This window comes from Oncorhynchus masou, chromosome 32 (assembly GCF_036934945.1).
Source record: "Oncorhynchus masou masou isolate Uvic2021 chromosome 32, UVic_Omas_1.1, whole genome shotgun sequence".
NCBI classification, from domain to species: Eukaryota; Metazoa; Chordata; class Actinopteri; order Salmoniformes; family Salmonidae; genus Oncorhynchus; species Oncorhynchus masou.
Window position 1 is genome coordinate 86,786,242 of NC_088243.1, and position 14,074 is coordinate 86,800,315.

Consider the following 14,074-nt stretch of genomic DNA (forward strand, 5'->3'; position numbering starts at 1 on the left):
CATCTCCGCACAAGCTTTCTTCCGGATGCCCCAAACAATCTGAAACGGGGTTCATCAGAGAAAATTACTTTACCCCAGTCCTCAGCAGTCCAATCCCTGTACCTTTTGCAGAATATCAGTCTGTCCCTGATGTTTTTCCTGGAGAGAAGTGGCTTCTTTGCTGCCCTTCTTGACACCAGGCCATCCTCCAAAAGTCTTCGCCTCACTGTGCGTGCAGATGTACTCACACCTGCCTGCTGTCATTCCTGAGCAAGCTCTGTACTGGTGGTGCCCCGATCCCGCAGCTGAATCAACTGTAGGAGACAGATCTGGTGCTTGCTGGACTTTCTTGGGCACCCTGAAGACTTCTTCACAGCAATTGAACCGCTCTCCTTGAAGTTCTTAATGATCCGATAAATGGTTGATTTAGGTGCAATCTTACTGGCAGCAATATCCTTGCCTGTGAAGCCCTTTTTGTGCAAAGCAATGTTGACGGCAAGTGTTTCCTTGCAGGTAACCATGGTTGACAGAGGAAGAACAATGATTCCAAGCACCACCCTCCTTTTGAAGCTTCCAGTCTGTTATTCGAACTGAATCAACATGACAGAGTGATCTCCTGATTGTCCTCGTCAACACTCACACCTGTGTTAATGAGAGAATCACTGACATGATGTCAGCTGGTCCTTTTGTGGCAGGGCTGAAATGCAGTGGAAATGTTATTGGGGGATTCAGTTCATTTGTTCATGGCAAAGAGGGACTTTGCAATGAATTGCAATCCATCTGTTCACTCTTCAGAATATTCTGGAGTATATGCAAATTGCCATCATACAAACTGAGGCAGCAGACTTTGTGAAAATATATTTGTGTCATTCTCAAAACTTTTGGCCATGACTGTACAGTCTGTTGGGTTCCATGTTCCTTGACCTGAGACTGTAACATGTCTGATGGCTCTCTGTGTCTGTCTGTCTGCTGTACAGTCTGTTGGGTTCCATGTTCCCTATGCCCCGCGTGCTGTTTGCTATGGCCAGAGACGGCCTCCTCTTCAAGCCCCTCAGCAAGGTCAGCGCCAGACAAAGTCCTGTCATCGCTACCATCTCCTCCGGGGTCGTAGCAGGTAACATCCCATCCCTCTCTATCTCTCTCTCTACCCTCTCCTACAGGGTCATAGCAGGTAACACCCCATCCCCTCTCTCTCTCTCTCTACCCTCTCCTCCGGGGTCGTAGCAGGTAACACCCCATCCCTCTCTATCTCTCTCTCTACCCTCTCCTCCAGGGTCGTAGCAGGTAACACCCCATCCCCTCTCTCTCTCTCTCTACCCTCTCCTCCAGGGTCGTAGCAGGTAACACCCCATCCCTCTCTATCTCCCTCTCTACCCTCTCCTACGGGGTTGTAGCAGGTAACACCCCATCCCTCTCTATCTCTCTCTACCCTCTCCTACGGGGTCATAGCAGGTAACACCCCATCCCTCTCTATCTCTCTCTACCCTCTCCTACGGGGTCGTAGCAGGTAACACCCCATCCATCTCTATCTCTCTCTACCCTCTCCTACGGGGTTGTAGCAGGTAACACCCCATCCCTCTCTATCTCTCTCTCTCTACCCTCTACTACGGGGTCGTAGCAGGTAACACCCCATCCCTCTCTATCTCTCTCTCTACCCTCTCCTACGGGGTCGTAGCAGGTAACACCCCATCCCTCTCTATCTCTCTCTCTACCCTCTCCTACGGGGTCGTAGCAGGTAACACCCCATCCCTCTCTCTCTCTCTCTACCCTCTACTACGGGGTCGTAGCAGGTAACACCCCATCCCTCTCTATCTCTCTCTCTACCCTCTCCTCCGGGGTCGTAGCAGGTAACACCCCATCCCTCTCTATCTCTCTCTCTACCCTCTCCTCTGGGGTCGTAGCAGGTAACACCCCATCCCTCTCTATCTCTCTCTACCCTCTCCTACGGGGTCATAGCAGGTAACACCCCATCCCTCTCTATCTCTCTCTCTCTACCCTCTACTACGGGGTCGTAGCAGGTAACACCCCATCCCTCTCTATCTCTCTCTCTACCCTCTCCTACGGGGTCGTAGCAGGTAACACCCCATCCCTCTCTATCTCTCTCTCTACCCTCTCCTACGGGGTCGTAGCAGGTAACACCCCATCCCTCTCTCTCTCTCTCTACCCTCTACTACGGGGTTGTAGCAGGTTACACCCCATCCCTCTCTATCTCTCTCTCTACTCTCTCCTCCGGGGTCGTAGCAGGTAACACCCCATCCCTCTCTATCTCTCTCTCTCGATTTCTTTATCTCTCTCTCTCTCTTTCTCTCTCGATCTTTTAGAAATATAAAGAGATTGTTGTGTTTGGCCTATGATATATTTTGTGTAATGATTTATCTACGGTAAATACTTGAATGCTTGTTTGTTTTCCTTTCCAGCGATAATGGCCCTGGTGTTTGACCTGAAAGCATTGGTTGATATGATGTCAATTGGGACACTCTTTGCCTATACACTTGTGGCTATATGCATTCTTATACTTCGGTAAATATTTCCCAAATATCTAAACTTAGATGAATAGCAGTCCTCTGTATTGATTTTGCAAAAATAAACGGTACTAAGTTGAGTTTGTAACATCTAGGTACCAAGAGACCCAATCAGCCGACTCAGATCTCGAGATCCTTGAATCAAACACCAAGTTCGGTTGTCTCAAACCACCATCATTCCCTACATCGGGCACCTCGAAAACAGTCACAGGTTTGACTGTACTGTCTGGTACGAAAAAACAGTTTGACAAGAAATCTCCAATATGCCTGTATTTAAAGTTTCCACTTATAACAATGACGAATAATATTATTCAAAGATGGTCTACATTTTAAAGGTGCTGGGATATCTGCAGTGTGACATTATGAAGTATTCCCATCTTTCTTTCAGTCGTTCTTCCCTCACCCTCTTCCTCTCTCTCTGTTCAGTTCTCTTCCCTCACTCTCTTCCTCTCTCTCTGTTCAGTTCTCTTCTCTCACTCTCTTCCTCTCTCTCTCTGTTCAGTTGTTCTTCCCTCACCCCCTTCCTCTCTCTCTCTGTTCAGTTGTTCTTCCCTCACCCTCTTCCTCTCTCTCTCTCTGTTCAGTTGTTCTTCTCTGACCCTCTTCCTCTCTCTCTCTGTTCAGTTGTTCTTCTCTCACTCTCTTCCTCTCTCTCTGTTCAGTTCTCTTCTCTCACCCTCTTCCTCTCTCTCTCTGTTCAGTTGTTCTTCTCTCACCCTCTTCCTCTCTCTCTGTTCAGTTCTCTTCTCTGACCCTCTTCCTCTCTCTCTCTGTTCAGTTGTTCTTCTCTCACCCTCTTCCTCTCTCTCTCTGTTCAGTTGTTCTTCCCTCACTCTCTTCCTCTCTCTCTGTTCAGTTCTCTTCTCTCACCCTCTTCCTCTCTCTCTCTGTTCAGTTGTTCTTCTCTCACCCTCTTCCTCTCTCTCTCTGTTCAGTTGTTCTTCCCTCACCCTCTTCCTCTCTCTCTCTGTTCAGTTGTTCTTCTCTCACCCCCTTTCCTCTCTCTCTGTTCAGTTGTTCTTCTCTCACCCCCTTTCCTCTCTCTCTGTTCAGTTGTTCTTCTCTCACCCCCTTCCTCTCTCTCTCTGTTCAGTTGTTCTTCTCTCACCCCCTTCCTCTCTCTCTCTGTTCAGTTCTCTTCTCTCACCCTCTTCCTCTCTCTCTCTGTTCAGTTGTTCTTCTCTCACCCTCTTCCTCTCTCTCTGTTCAGTTCTCTTCTCTCACCCTCTTCCTCTCTCTCTCTGTTCAGTTGTTCTTCTCTCACCCTCTTCTTCTCTCTCTGTTCAGTTCTCTTCTCTCACCCTCTTTCTCTCTCTCTCTGTTCAGTTGTTCTTCTCTCACCCTCTTCCTCTCTCTCTCTGTTCAGTTCTCTTCTCTCACCCTCTTTCTCTCTCTCTCTGTTCAGTTGTTCTTCTCTCACCCCCTTCCTCTCTCTCTCTGTTTAGTTGTTCTTCCCTCACCCTCTTTCTCTCTCTCTGTTCAGTTCTCTTCTCTCACCCTCTGCCTCTCTCTCTCTGTTCAGTTCTCTTCTCTCACCCTCTTCCTCTCTCTCTCTGTTCAGTTGTTCTTATCTCACCCCCTTCCTCTCTCTCTCTGTTCAGTTGTTCTTCTCTCACCCTCTTCCTCTCTCTCTGTTCAGTTCTCTTCTCTCACTCTTTTCCTCTCTCTCTCTGTTCAGTTGTTCTTCCCTCACCCCCTTCCTCTCTCTCTCTGTTCAGTTGTTCTTCCCTCACCCTCTTCCTCTCTCTCTCTCTGTTCAGTTGTTCTTCTCTGACCCTCTTCCTCTCTCTCTCTGTTCAGTTGTTCTTCTCTCACTCTCTTCCTCTCTCTCTGTTCAGTTCTCTTCTCTCACCCTCTTCCTCTCTCTCTCTGTTCAGTTGTTCTTCTCTCACCCTCTTCCTCTCTCTCTGTTCAGTTCTCTTCTCTGACCCTCTTCCTCTCTCTCTCTGTTCAGTTGTTCTTCTCTCACCCTCTTCCTCTCTCTCTCTGTTCAGTTGTTCTTCCCTCACTCTCTTCCTCTCTCTCTGTTCAGTTCTCTTCTCTCACCCTCTTCCTCTCTCTCTCTGTTCAGTTGTTCTTCTCTCACCCTCTTCCTCTCTCTCTCTGTTCAGTTGTTCTTCCCTCACCCTCTTCCTCTCTCTCTCTGTTCAGTTGTTCTTCCCTCACCCCCTTCCTCTCTCTCTCTCTGTTCAGTTGTTCTTCTCTTACCCCCTTCCTCTCTCTCTCTGTTCAGTTGTTCTTCTCTCACCCTCTTCCTCTCTCTCTCTGTTCAGTTGTTCTTCTCTCACCCTCTTCCTCTCTCTCTCTGTTCAGTTGTTCTTCTCTCACCCTCTTCCTCTCTCTCTCTGTTCAGTTCTCTTCTCTCACCCTCTTCCTCTCTCTCTCTGTTCAGTTGTTCTTCTCTCACCCTCTTCCTCTCTCTCTGTTCAGTTCTCTTCTCTCACCCTCTTCCTCTCTCTCTCTGTTCAGTTGTTCTTCTCTCACCCTCTTCTTCTCTCTCTGTTCAGTTCTCTTCTCTCACCCTCTTTCTCTCTCTCTCTGTTCAGTTGTTCTTCTCTCACCCTCTTCCTCTCTCTCTCTGTTCAGTTCTCTTCTCTCACCCTCTTTCTCTCTCTCTCTGTTCAGTTGTTCTTCTCTCACCCCCTTCCTCTCTCTCTCTGTTTAGTTGTTCTTCCCTCACCCTCTTTCTCTCTCTCTGTTCAGTTCTCTTCTCTCACCCTCTGCCTCTCTCTCTCTGTTCAGTTCTCTTCTCTCACCCTCTTCCTCTCTCTCTGTTCAGTTGTTCTTATCTCACCCCCTTCCTCTCTCTCTCTGTTCAGTTGTTCTTCTCTCACCCTCTTCCTCTCTCTCTCTGTTCAGTTCTCTTCCCTCACCCTCTTCCTCTCTCTCTGTTCAGTTGTTCTTCCCTCAACCCCTTCCTCTCTCTCTGTTCAGTTGTTCTTCCCTCAACCCTTCCTCTCTCTCTCTTCTCTCCAGTGGTGTGTGTATGCGGTCTGTGCATCCTCCTGACCCAAGCGATAGACGCTATACAGCGGCAGGAGATCTGGAGCATGGTGTGTGTGTCCATCGTAGCCTTCATCCTCCTGGTCCTCGTCATCGTCATCTGGAGGCATCCACAGAACCAAGCCAAGGCTGCTTTCATGGTGAGGAGCATCGCGGGAAGATGGACACCTGCATATACAGGACGTTATCACAGGCTATTGAAACATCGCTGATTAGAGGACATTATCACAGGCTATTGAAACATCGCTGATTAGAGGACATTATCACAGGTTATTGAAACATCGCTGATTAGAGGATATTATCACAAGCTATTGAAACATCGCTGATTAGAGGACATTATCACAGGCTATTGAAACATCACTGATTAGAGGACATTATCACAAGCTATTGAAACATCGCTGATTAGAGGACATTATCACAGGTTATTGAAACATCGTTGATTAGAGGACATTATCACAGGCTATTGAAACATCGCTGATTAGAGGACATTATCACAGGTTATTGAAACATCGCTGATTAGAGGACATTATCACAGGCTATTGAAACATCGCTGATTAGAGGACATTATCACAGGCTATTGAAACATCGCTGATTAGAGGACATTATCACAGGCTATTGAAACATCGCTGATTAGAGGATATTATCACAGGCTATTGAAACATCGCTGATTCACAATAATTATCAACTATTATCAGATGCAGCCTAACAGATCGTAATAATGACTCAACCCCAACTTCTTTGAACTCCAGAACGTTTATCTTTAGGCCCGGGACCCTGTGTGGTACGTTGGTTGTGTCTTTAAGTTGACATTACAGTAAAGTTCTCTTACTCCCTGCTGTCTGCTCCCAGGTGCCCTTCCTGCCCGTGCTGCCGGTAGTCAGTGTGTTCGTCAACGTCTACCTGATGGTCCAGTTAGGAGGAGACACCTGGATGAGATACGCCATCTGGATGGCCGTAGGTAAGTATTCTACCCAACACTTCTCTACACAATCTACACAATTATACATGCCACTCGCACTAAACTGAGAGGGATAGATGGGTCATTTTTCTTGTGGTATCTGACCCTATATCATTAGGAGTGTGGGTTGTCTAAAGTCAGTTGGAGGTTATAGGTTGGAGGGTTGAGGGGTGGGCTCTCTATGTTTTAGATTGTAAACTTTGATCTTCTACCGTCTCTCTCTCTCTCTCTCTGTCTCTCTCTCTCTCTCTCTCTCTCTCTCTCTGTCTCCCTCTCTCTCTCTCTCTCTCTCTCTCTCTCTCTCTCTCTCTCTCTCTCAATTCAATTCAATTCAATTCAAGGGCTTTATTGGCATGGGAAACATGTGTTAACATTGCCAAAGAAAGTAAGGTAGATATTATATAAAGTGAATATATAAAGTGAAATAAACAATAAAAATGAACAGTAAACATCACACATACAGAAGTTTCAAAACAATAAAGACATTACAAATGTCATATTATATATATATATACAGTGTTTTAACAATGTACAAATGGTAAAGAACACAAGATAAAATAAATAAGCATAGATATGGGTTGTATTTACAATGGTGCGTGTTCTTCACTGGTTGCCCTTTTCTCGTGGCAACAGGTCACAAATCTTGCTGCTCTGATGGCACACTGTGGAATTTCACCCAGTAGATATGGGAGTTTTTCAAAATTGGATTTGTTTTCGAATTCTTTGTGGATCTGTGTAATCTCTCTCTCTCTCTCTCCCTCTTTCTTTCTCTCTCTCTCTCTCTCCCTCTCTCTCTCGCTCTCTCTCTCTCTCTCTCTGTCTCTCTGTCTCTCTCTCTCTCTCTCTCTCTGTCTCTCTGTCTCTCTCTCTGTCTCTCTCTCTCTCTCTCTCTCTCTCTCTCTCTCTTTTTCTCTCTGTAGGGTTCCTCATCTACTTTGGTTATGGGATCCGTAACAGCGTACAGAAGCAGAGGAACCAGACCAGCCAGGTACAGATTGAGACCATCAGCGGTGTGATGGAAAAGGAGGCCATCAAAGAAGAGAAGTTCTGAGGCTGAGTGGAAAGGACAGTACAGAACAGGACAGGACAGAAAAGGACTGAGGATGACAGGACAGGACAGAAAAGGACTGAGGATGACAGGACAGGACAGAAAAGGACTGAGGATGACAGGACAGGACAGGACAGAAAAGGACTGGGGAGGACAGGACAGGACAGAAAAGGACTGGGGATGACAGGACAGGACAGAAAAGGACAGGACAGGACAGGACAGAAAAGGACTGGGGATGACAGGACAGGACAGGACAGAAAAGGACTGGGGATGACAGTACAGGACAGGACAGGACAGGACAGGACAGGACAGGACAGAAAAGGACTGGGGATGACAGGACAGGACAGAAAAGGACAGGACAGGACAGGACAGAAAAGGACTGGGGATGACAGGACAGGACAGGACAGAAAAGGACTGGGGATGACAGGACAGGACAGAAAAGGACTGGGGATGACAGGACAGGACAGGACAGGACAGGACAGGACAGAAAAGGACTGGGGATGACAGGACAGGACAGAAAAGGACTGAGGATGACAGAACAGGACAGGACAGAAAAGGACTGGGGATGACAGGACAGGACAGGACAGAAAAGGACTGGGGATGACAGGACAGGACAGAAAAGGACTGAGGATGACAGGACAGGACAGGACAGAAAAGGACTGGGGATGACAGGACAGGACAGAAAAGGACTGAGGATGACAGGACAGGACAGGACAGAAAAGGACTGGGGATGACAGGACAGGACAGGACAGAAAAGGACTGGGGATGACAGGACAGGACAGAAAAGGACTGAGGATGACAGGACAGGACAGGACAGAAAAGGACTGGGGATGACAGGACAGGACAGGACAGAAAAGGACTGGGGATGACAGGACAGGACAGGACAGAAAAGGCCTGGGGATGACAGGACAGGACAGAAAAGGACTGGGGATGACAGGACAGGACAGAGAGAGGTGTTCTGATGTTACAGTGTGTATATTTGTCCACATAAAGTCTGGTTTATACTTTGTCTAACCACGTCTGTTTACAATTTAACAATTGTAGTTGGTCAAAACAACATTTAATTTATAACCATTATGTCTGTATATTTCCACAGTCTTTTTTCCAACATTAAAATAATGTATTTTATGAGGAGATATCACTGATCACTGTGATTGATAGAATATATTTGTTTTCCCATTGTTGTGTCATGCAGGATTGGGATAGATAGAACATGAAATGTCCAAAGGGAATGCATTACACGTTTTATGGGTTGATGTAGTCAGCTGTTTAGTCCACGTGAGACCGGGTTATGAGTTTAGAGATTGTGATTTAATCTACTTTTTACGTCTCTTGATGTCGTAAGAGAGTTGGAACATGGAGATAAGTTATTCTCTCTGTATTAATCAGAGACCATTGAAAGATTAACTGGCCACACCTCAAGATAATGTCGACGAATGTAACGAGCTCGAACAACTTATCAGATGTAAGTTCAAGCAGGTTACCTGATGTATCGTCACATTTCCATTACAACATGATGAGGGGAAAGTGTTTTCAGAGCAGCAAGAGCAGTTAGTGTGCTTGTCTAAAGAGAGAACAACCGCTGTACTCCTACATACTCCAGGCGTATTAGTGTGCTTGTCTAAAGAGAGAACAACCGCTGTATTCCTACATACTCCAGGCGTATTAGTGTGCTTGTCTAAAGAGAGAACAACCGCTGTATTCCTACATACTCCAGGCGTATTAGTGTGCTTGTCTAAAGAGAGAACAACCGCTGTATTCCTACATACTCCAGGCGTATTAGTGTGCTTGTCTAAAGAGAGAACAACCTCTGTATTCCTACATACTCCAGGCGTATTAGTGTGCTTGTCTAAAGAGAGAACAACCGCTGTATTCCTACATACTCCAGGCGTATTAGTGTGCTTGTCTAAAGAGAGAACAACCGCTGTACTCCTACATACTCCAGGCGTATTAGTGTGCTTGTCTAAAGAGAGAACAACCCCTGTATTCCTACATACTCCAGGCGTATTAGTGTGCTTGTCTAAAGAGAGAACAACCGCTGTATTCCTACATACTCCAGGCGTATTAGTGTGCTTGTCTAAAGAGAGAACAACCCCTGTATTCCTACATACTCCAGGCGTATTAGTGTGCTTGTCTAAAGAGAGAACAACCGCTGTATTCCTACATACTCCAGGCGTATTAGTGTGCTTGTCTAAAGAGAGAACAACCCCTGTACTCCTACATACTCCAGGCGTATTAGTGTGCTTGTCTAAAGAGAGAACAACCGCTGTATTCCTACATACTCCGGGCGTATTAGTGTGCTTGTCTAAAGAGAGAACAACCGCTGTATTCCTACATACTCCGGGCGTATTAGTGTGCTTGTCTAAAGAGAGAACAACCCCTGTATTCCTACATACTCCGGGCGTATTAGTGTGCTTGTCTAAAGAGAGAACAACCGCTGTATTCCTACATACTCCGGGCGTATTAGTGTGCTTGTCTAAAGAGAGAACAACCCCTGTATTCCTACATACTCCAGGCGTATTAGTGTGCTTGCCGACCAGATTGTCTGAGAAAATCACATTGATACTATTTTTACTTTTTGAACTATGACGACAAAAAACACAGAACATTTAAATGGTCTTAGATTTACAATGTAGATTTTATTGGGATAGTACTACCCTTCAACTGTTTCCGTATAGTCGCATCCCAAAAAATCATGGGACCATTTTTCATTTCAAAAGTTATTTCATTTTTTAATTTTTTTTTTAACTTACTGTTCTACCATCAAAATCATTTTTGGATAGTTGAAGCAAGCACACAAATAAAAAAAATTATTCAGGAAAATTACCCTCGCTAATACATTTTTTTATTTTTTTGTCACAAATATACACAGTATGTTGGAGTCCATTCAACCAGTTTAGTTGATGTTTTGTTTCCTGTGAACTAAGATGTGACTGACGATGTGCTAAAGTTTTTATTTATTTTTTAAAATTTAAACCTTTATTTAACTAGGCAAGTCAGTTTAAAAACAAATTCTTATTTACAATGACGGCGTGGCAGGTAGCTTAGTATAATGCTTTATCCTACTTGTCAACTTGTGATTGTCCAAGAAATGATACAGGAAGGAAGCATGTTTTAAATCCAAAGTACATTTATTGTATTCACTTTAATACATGTTTCAAACCGTTACCGCGCGTAGAATGTAAATACGAATCCCCAACCCCCCCCCCCCCCCCATTTTTTTTTTCTTCTCTAGTGCATAGCTTATTTCAAGATTTTAACACAATGATAATTTATTGTTTCATAATGTAAATATTAAAATTTGTATGTATACAATGCTGATATCCCAAATAAACTTGATCATATCCCATTTTTCGTCAAAGCCTTCTTACTTAGGTAATTCATAAACTGCAACACACATGCTTTCTATTGACCAAGCCAGTGATGTAGGTCGTGCTAAGCTGGGATAAAGAGCTAGCATAGCTTGTATCCCATATAGCACCCTATTCCCTATATAGTGCGCTACTTTTGACTGGCGCTTATATGGCTCGGGTGCAATTTGGGACATGTTCATAGCGTGACACTTACCTCCCTGTGTTCATGGGGAACAAGAGAACCATTCACATGTTGTTACCTAGGCCATGCCATAATCATGGCTTAGCAAGTCATTCCTAAAGCAAGGGTTTAGCGCACTCACACAGCACAGACATCTATACCTGAGATACAGTAGAGTTTATTAGGCACCATGTAGGATAAAATACATTCCAGTAGTCTACTATTTAATTACCCCATACTGGATATATTCCAGTAGTCTACTCTTTAATTAACCCATACATGATATATTCCAGTAGTCTACTCTTTAATTAACCATACATGATATATTCCAGTAGTCTACTCTTTAATTAACCCATACATGATATATTCCAGTAGTCTACTCTTTAATTAACCCATACATGATATATTCCAGTAGTCTACTCTTTAATTAACCCATACATGATATATTCCAGTAGTCTACTCTTTAATTAACCCATACATGATATATTCCAGTAGTCTACTCTTTAATTAACCCATACATGATATATTCCAGTAGTCTACTCTTTAATTAACCCATACATGATATATTCCAGTAGTCTACTCTTTAATTAACCCATACATGATATATTCCAGTAGTCTACTCTTTAATTAACCCATACATGATATATTCCAGTAGTCTACTCTTTAATTAACCCATACAGGATATATTCCAGTAGTCTACTCCTTAATTAACCCATACATGATATATTCCAGTAGTCTACTATTTAATTAACCCATACAGGATATATTCCAGTAGTCCAGTGTACTTTTATCTTCCATGCAATAGAAAGCATTGATATGTGTATGTTGTGGTAAAATAAAGATTGTGTAGACCACAGGTGGAAAGGGCAGTGCATTTGTAGATATGGGTGGCTTTGATGTGGTACTGTAATTCACATCAAAGCAAAACGTAGCTCCCAGAGATCCTGCAGGAGTGATTTTATTGTGTGTGTTTGTTGGTGTGTGTATGTTATTCCGGCATGTTCAGGTCATGTCTTTCCACAGAAGTGCCTTGATGAACTCTTATCTCCCTGTGCTCACTGATCTCTAGCTATTGCATCATAGTTTCCATCACAAAGTATTTTCAAATGCTTTGTTTGTAAATTGTGTCCGAATGTTGGAGTGTGCCCCTGGCTATCAGTAAATAAAATGTAAACAAAAATAATAATAATTGTGATTTGCTTAATATAAGGAATTTGAAATGATTTATACTTACAGTTTAACTTTTGATAGTTAATTACATTTGATCAATTTCATTTACTGTTGATACTTAAAATATATTTAAAAACAAATACTTTTTTGACTTTTACTAAAGTACTATTTTACTGGGTGACTTTCACTTTTTCTCAAGTTTGACAATTGGGTACTTTTTTTCCACAACTGATCATTTAGAGTTTAAACTGTAAGAGGTTTCTTTATTGCTATGCTGTTATCTATTCGACAACCTATATTATAATGAACAAATCAGTATTTATAGATATGGAAGCATATACCATTTAATTTGAATGATGGCAGCTATACGCTTCCATAAACAGTAGGCCCCCACACGAATGCTGGGGAGTAGTGAACCACATGCAGTTCAACTAGTAGGTATCTATATTTAGCAGTAGCTTGGTGGGTGTTGAACTAAATTCTAATCTAAGTAGTGTTTTCAGTAGTTCATTGCTGTTTTAGCATGTAGCTAACTACTGGAACTACACACTACTGTTTAACATGTAGCGGTGTAGCTAACTACTGGAACTACACACTAGTGTTTACCATGTAGCGGTGTAGCTAACTACTGAAACTACACACTACTGTATTACCATATAGCTAACTACTGGAACTACACACTACTGTTTTACCATGTAGCTAACTACTGGAACTACACACTACTGTTTACCATGTAGCGGTGTAGCTAACTACTGAAACTACACACAACTGTTTTATCATGTAGCGGTGTAGCTAACTACTGGAACTACACACTACTGTTTTACCATGTAGCTAACTACTATAATTACCCACTACTGTTTTACCATGTAGCTAACTACTGGAACTACACACTACTGTTTACCATGTAGCGGTGTAGCTAACTACTGAAACTACACACAACTGTTTTACCATGTAGCGGTGGAGCTAACTACTGGAACTACACACTACTGTTTTACCATGTAGCTAACTACTGGAACTACACACTACTGTTTACCATGTAGAGGTGTAGCTAACTACTGGAACTACACACTACTGTTTACCATGTAGCGGTGTAGCTAACTACTGAAACTACACACTACTGTTTAACCATGTAGCGGTGTAGCTAACTACTGGAACTACACACTACTGTTTTACCATGTAGCTAACTACTGGAACTACACATTACTGTTTTACCATGTAGCTAACTACTGAAACTACACACTACTGTTTACCATGTAGCGGTGTAGCTAACTACTGGAACTACACTCTACTGTTTTACTATGTAGCGGTGTAGCTAACTACTGAAAATACACACTACTGTTTACCATGTAGCGGTGTAGCTAACTACTGAAACTACACACTACTGTTTACCATGTAGCTAACTACTGAAACTACACACTAATGTTTACCATGTAGCGGTGTAGCTAACTACTGGAACTACACACTACTGTTTTACTATGTAGCGATGTAGCTAACTACTGAAACTACACACTACTGTTTACCATGTAGCGGTGTAGCTAACTACTGAAACTACACACTACTGTTTACCATGTAGCGGTGTAGCTAACTACTGAAACTACACACTACTGTTTACCATGTAGCTAACTACTGAAACTACACACTAATGTTTACCATGTAGCGGTGTAGCTAACTACTGGAACTCCACACTACTGTTTACCATGTAGCGGTGTAGCTAACTACTCACTACAGGTTTAGCAAAAACAGAAGAAATGGGTAAAGTAGGCAATTTTTTCACCATCAGACCATCCTAATTCTCACTTGAAACATTTGTTGTTGTGTTTAATAGGCTGAATTACACATTCTGTTAACATCTGACTCCCA

General features: G+C 43.4%; 1 protein-coding gene across 7 annotated transcripts in view; it reads left to right on the plus strand.

Annotated features, from left to right (window-relative positions):
- Positions 1–10,859, plus strand: part of LOC135526767 (cationic amino acid transporter 2-like) — a 33,407-nt gene extending 22,548 nt beyond the window's left edge. For 6 of the 7 annotated variants that reach the window (XM_064955417.1, XM_064955418.1, XM_064955414.1 and 3 more), the window contains 6 exons: positions 957–1,093; positions 2,397–2,499; positions 2,597–2,730; positions 5,478–5,644; positions 6,354–6,462; positions 7,383–10,859. In XM_064955417.1, the coding sequence (XP_064811489.1) occupies positions 957–1,093; positions 2,397–2,499; positions 2,597–2,730; positions 5,478–5,644; positions 6,354–6,462; positions 7,383–7,513 (781 nt within the window). In that variant the 3' untranslated portion in view covers positions 7,514–10,859. The remainder of the gene's footprint in view (positions 1–956; positions 1,094–2,396; positions 2,500–2,596; positions 2,731–5,477; positions 5,645–6,353; positions 6,463–7,382) is intronic. The other variant, XM_064955419.1, reaches the window with a different exon arrangement.
- Positions 10,860–14,074: the final 3,215 nt, after the last annotated feature.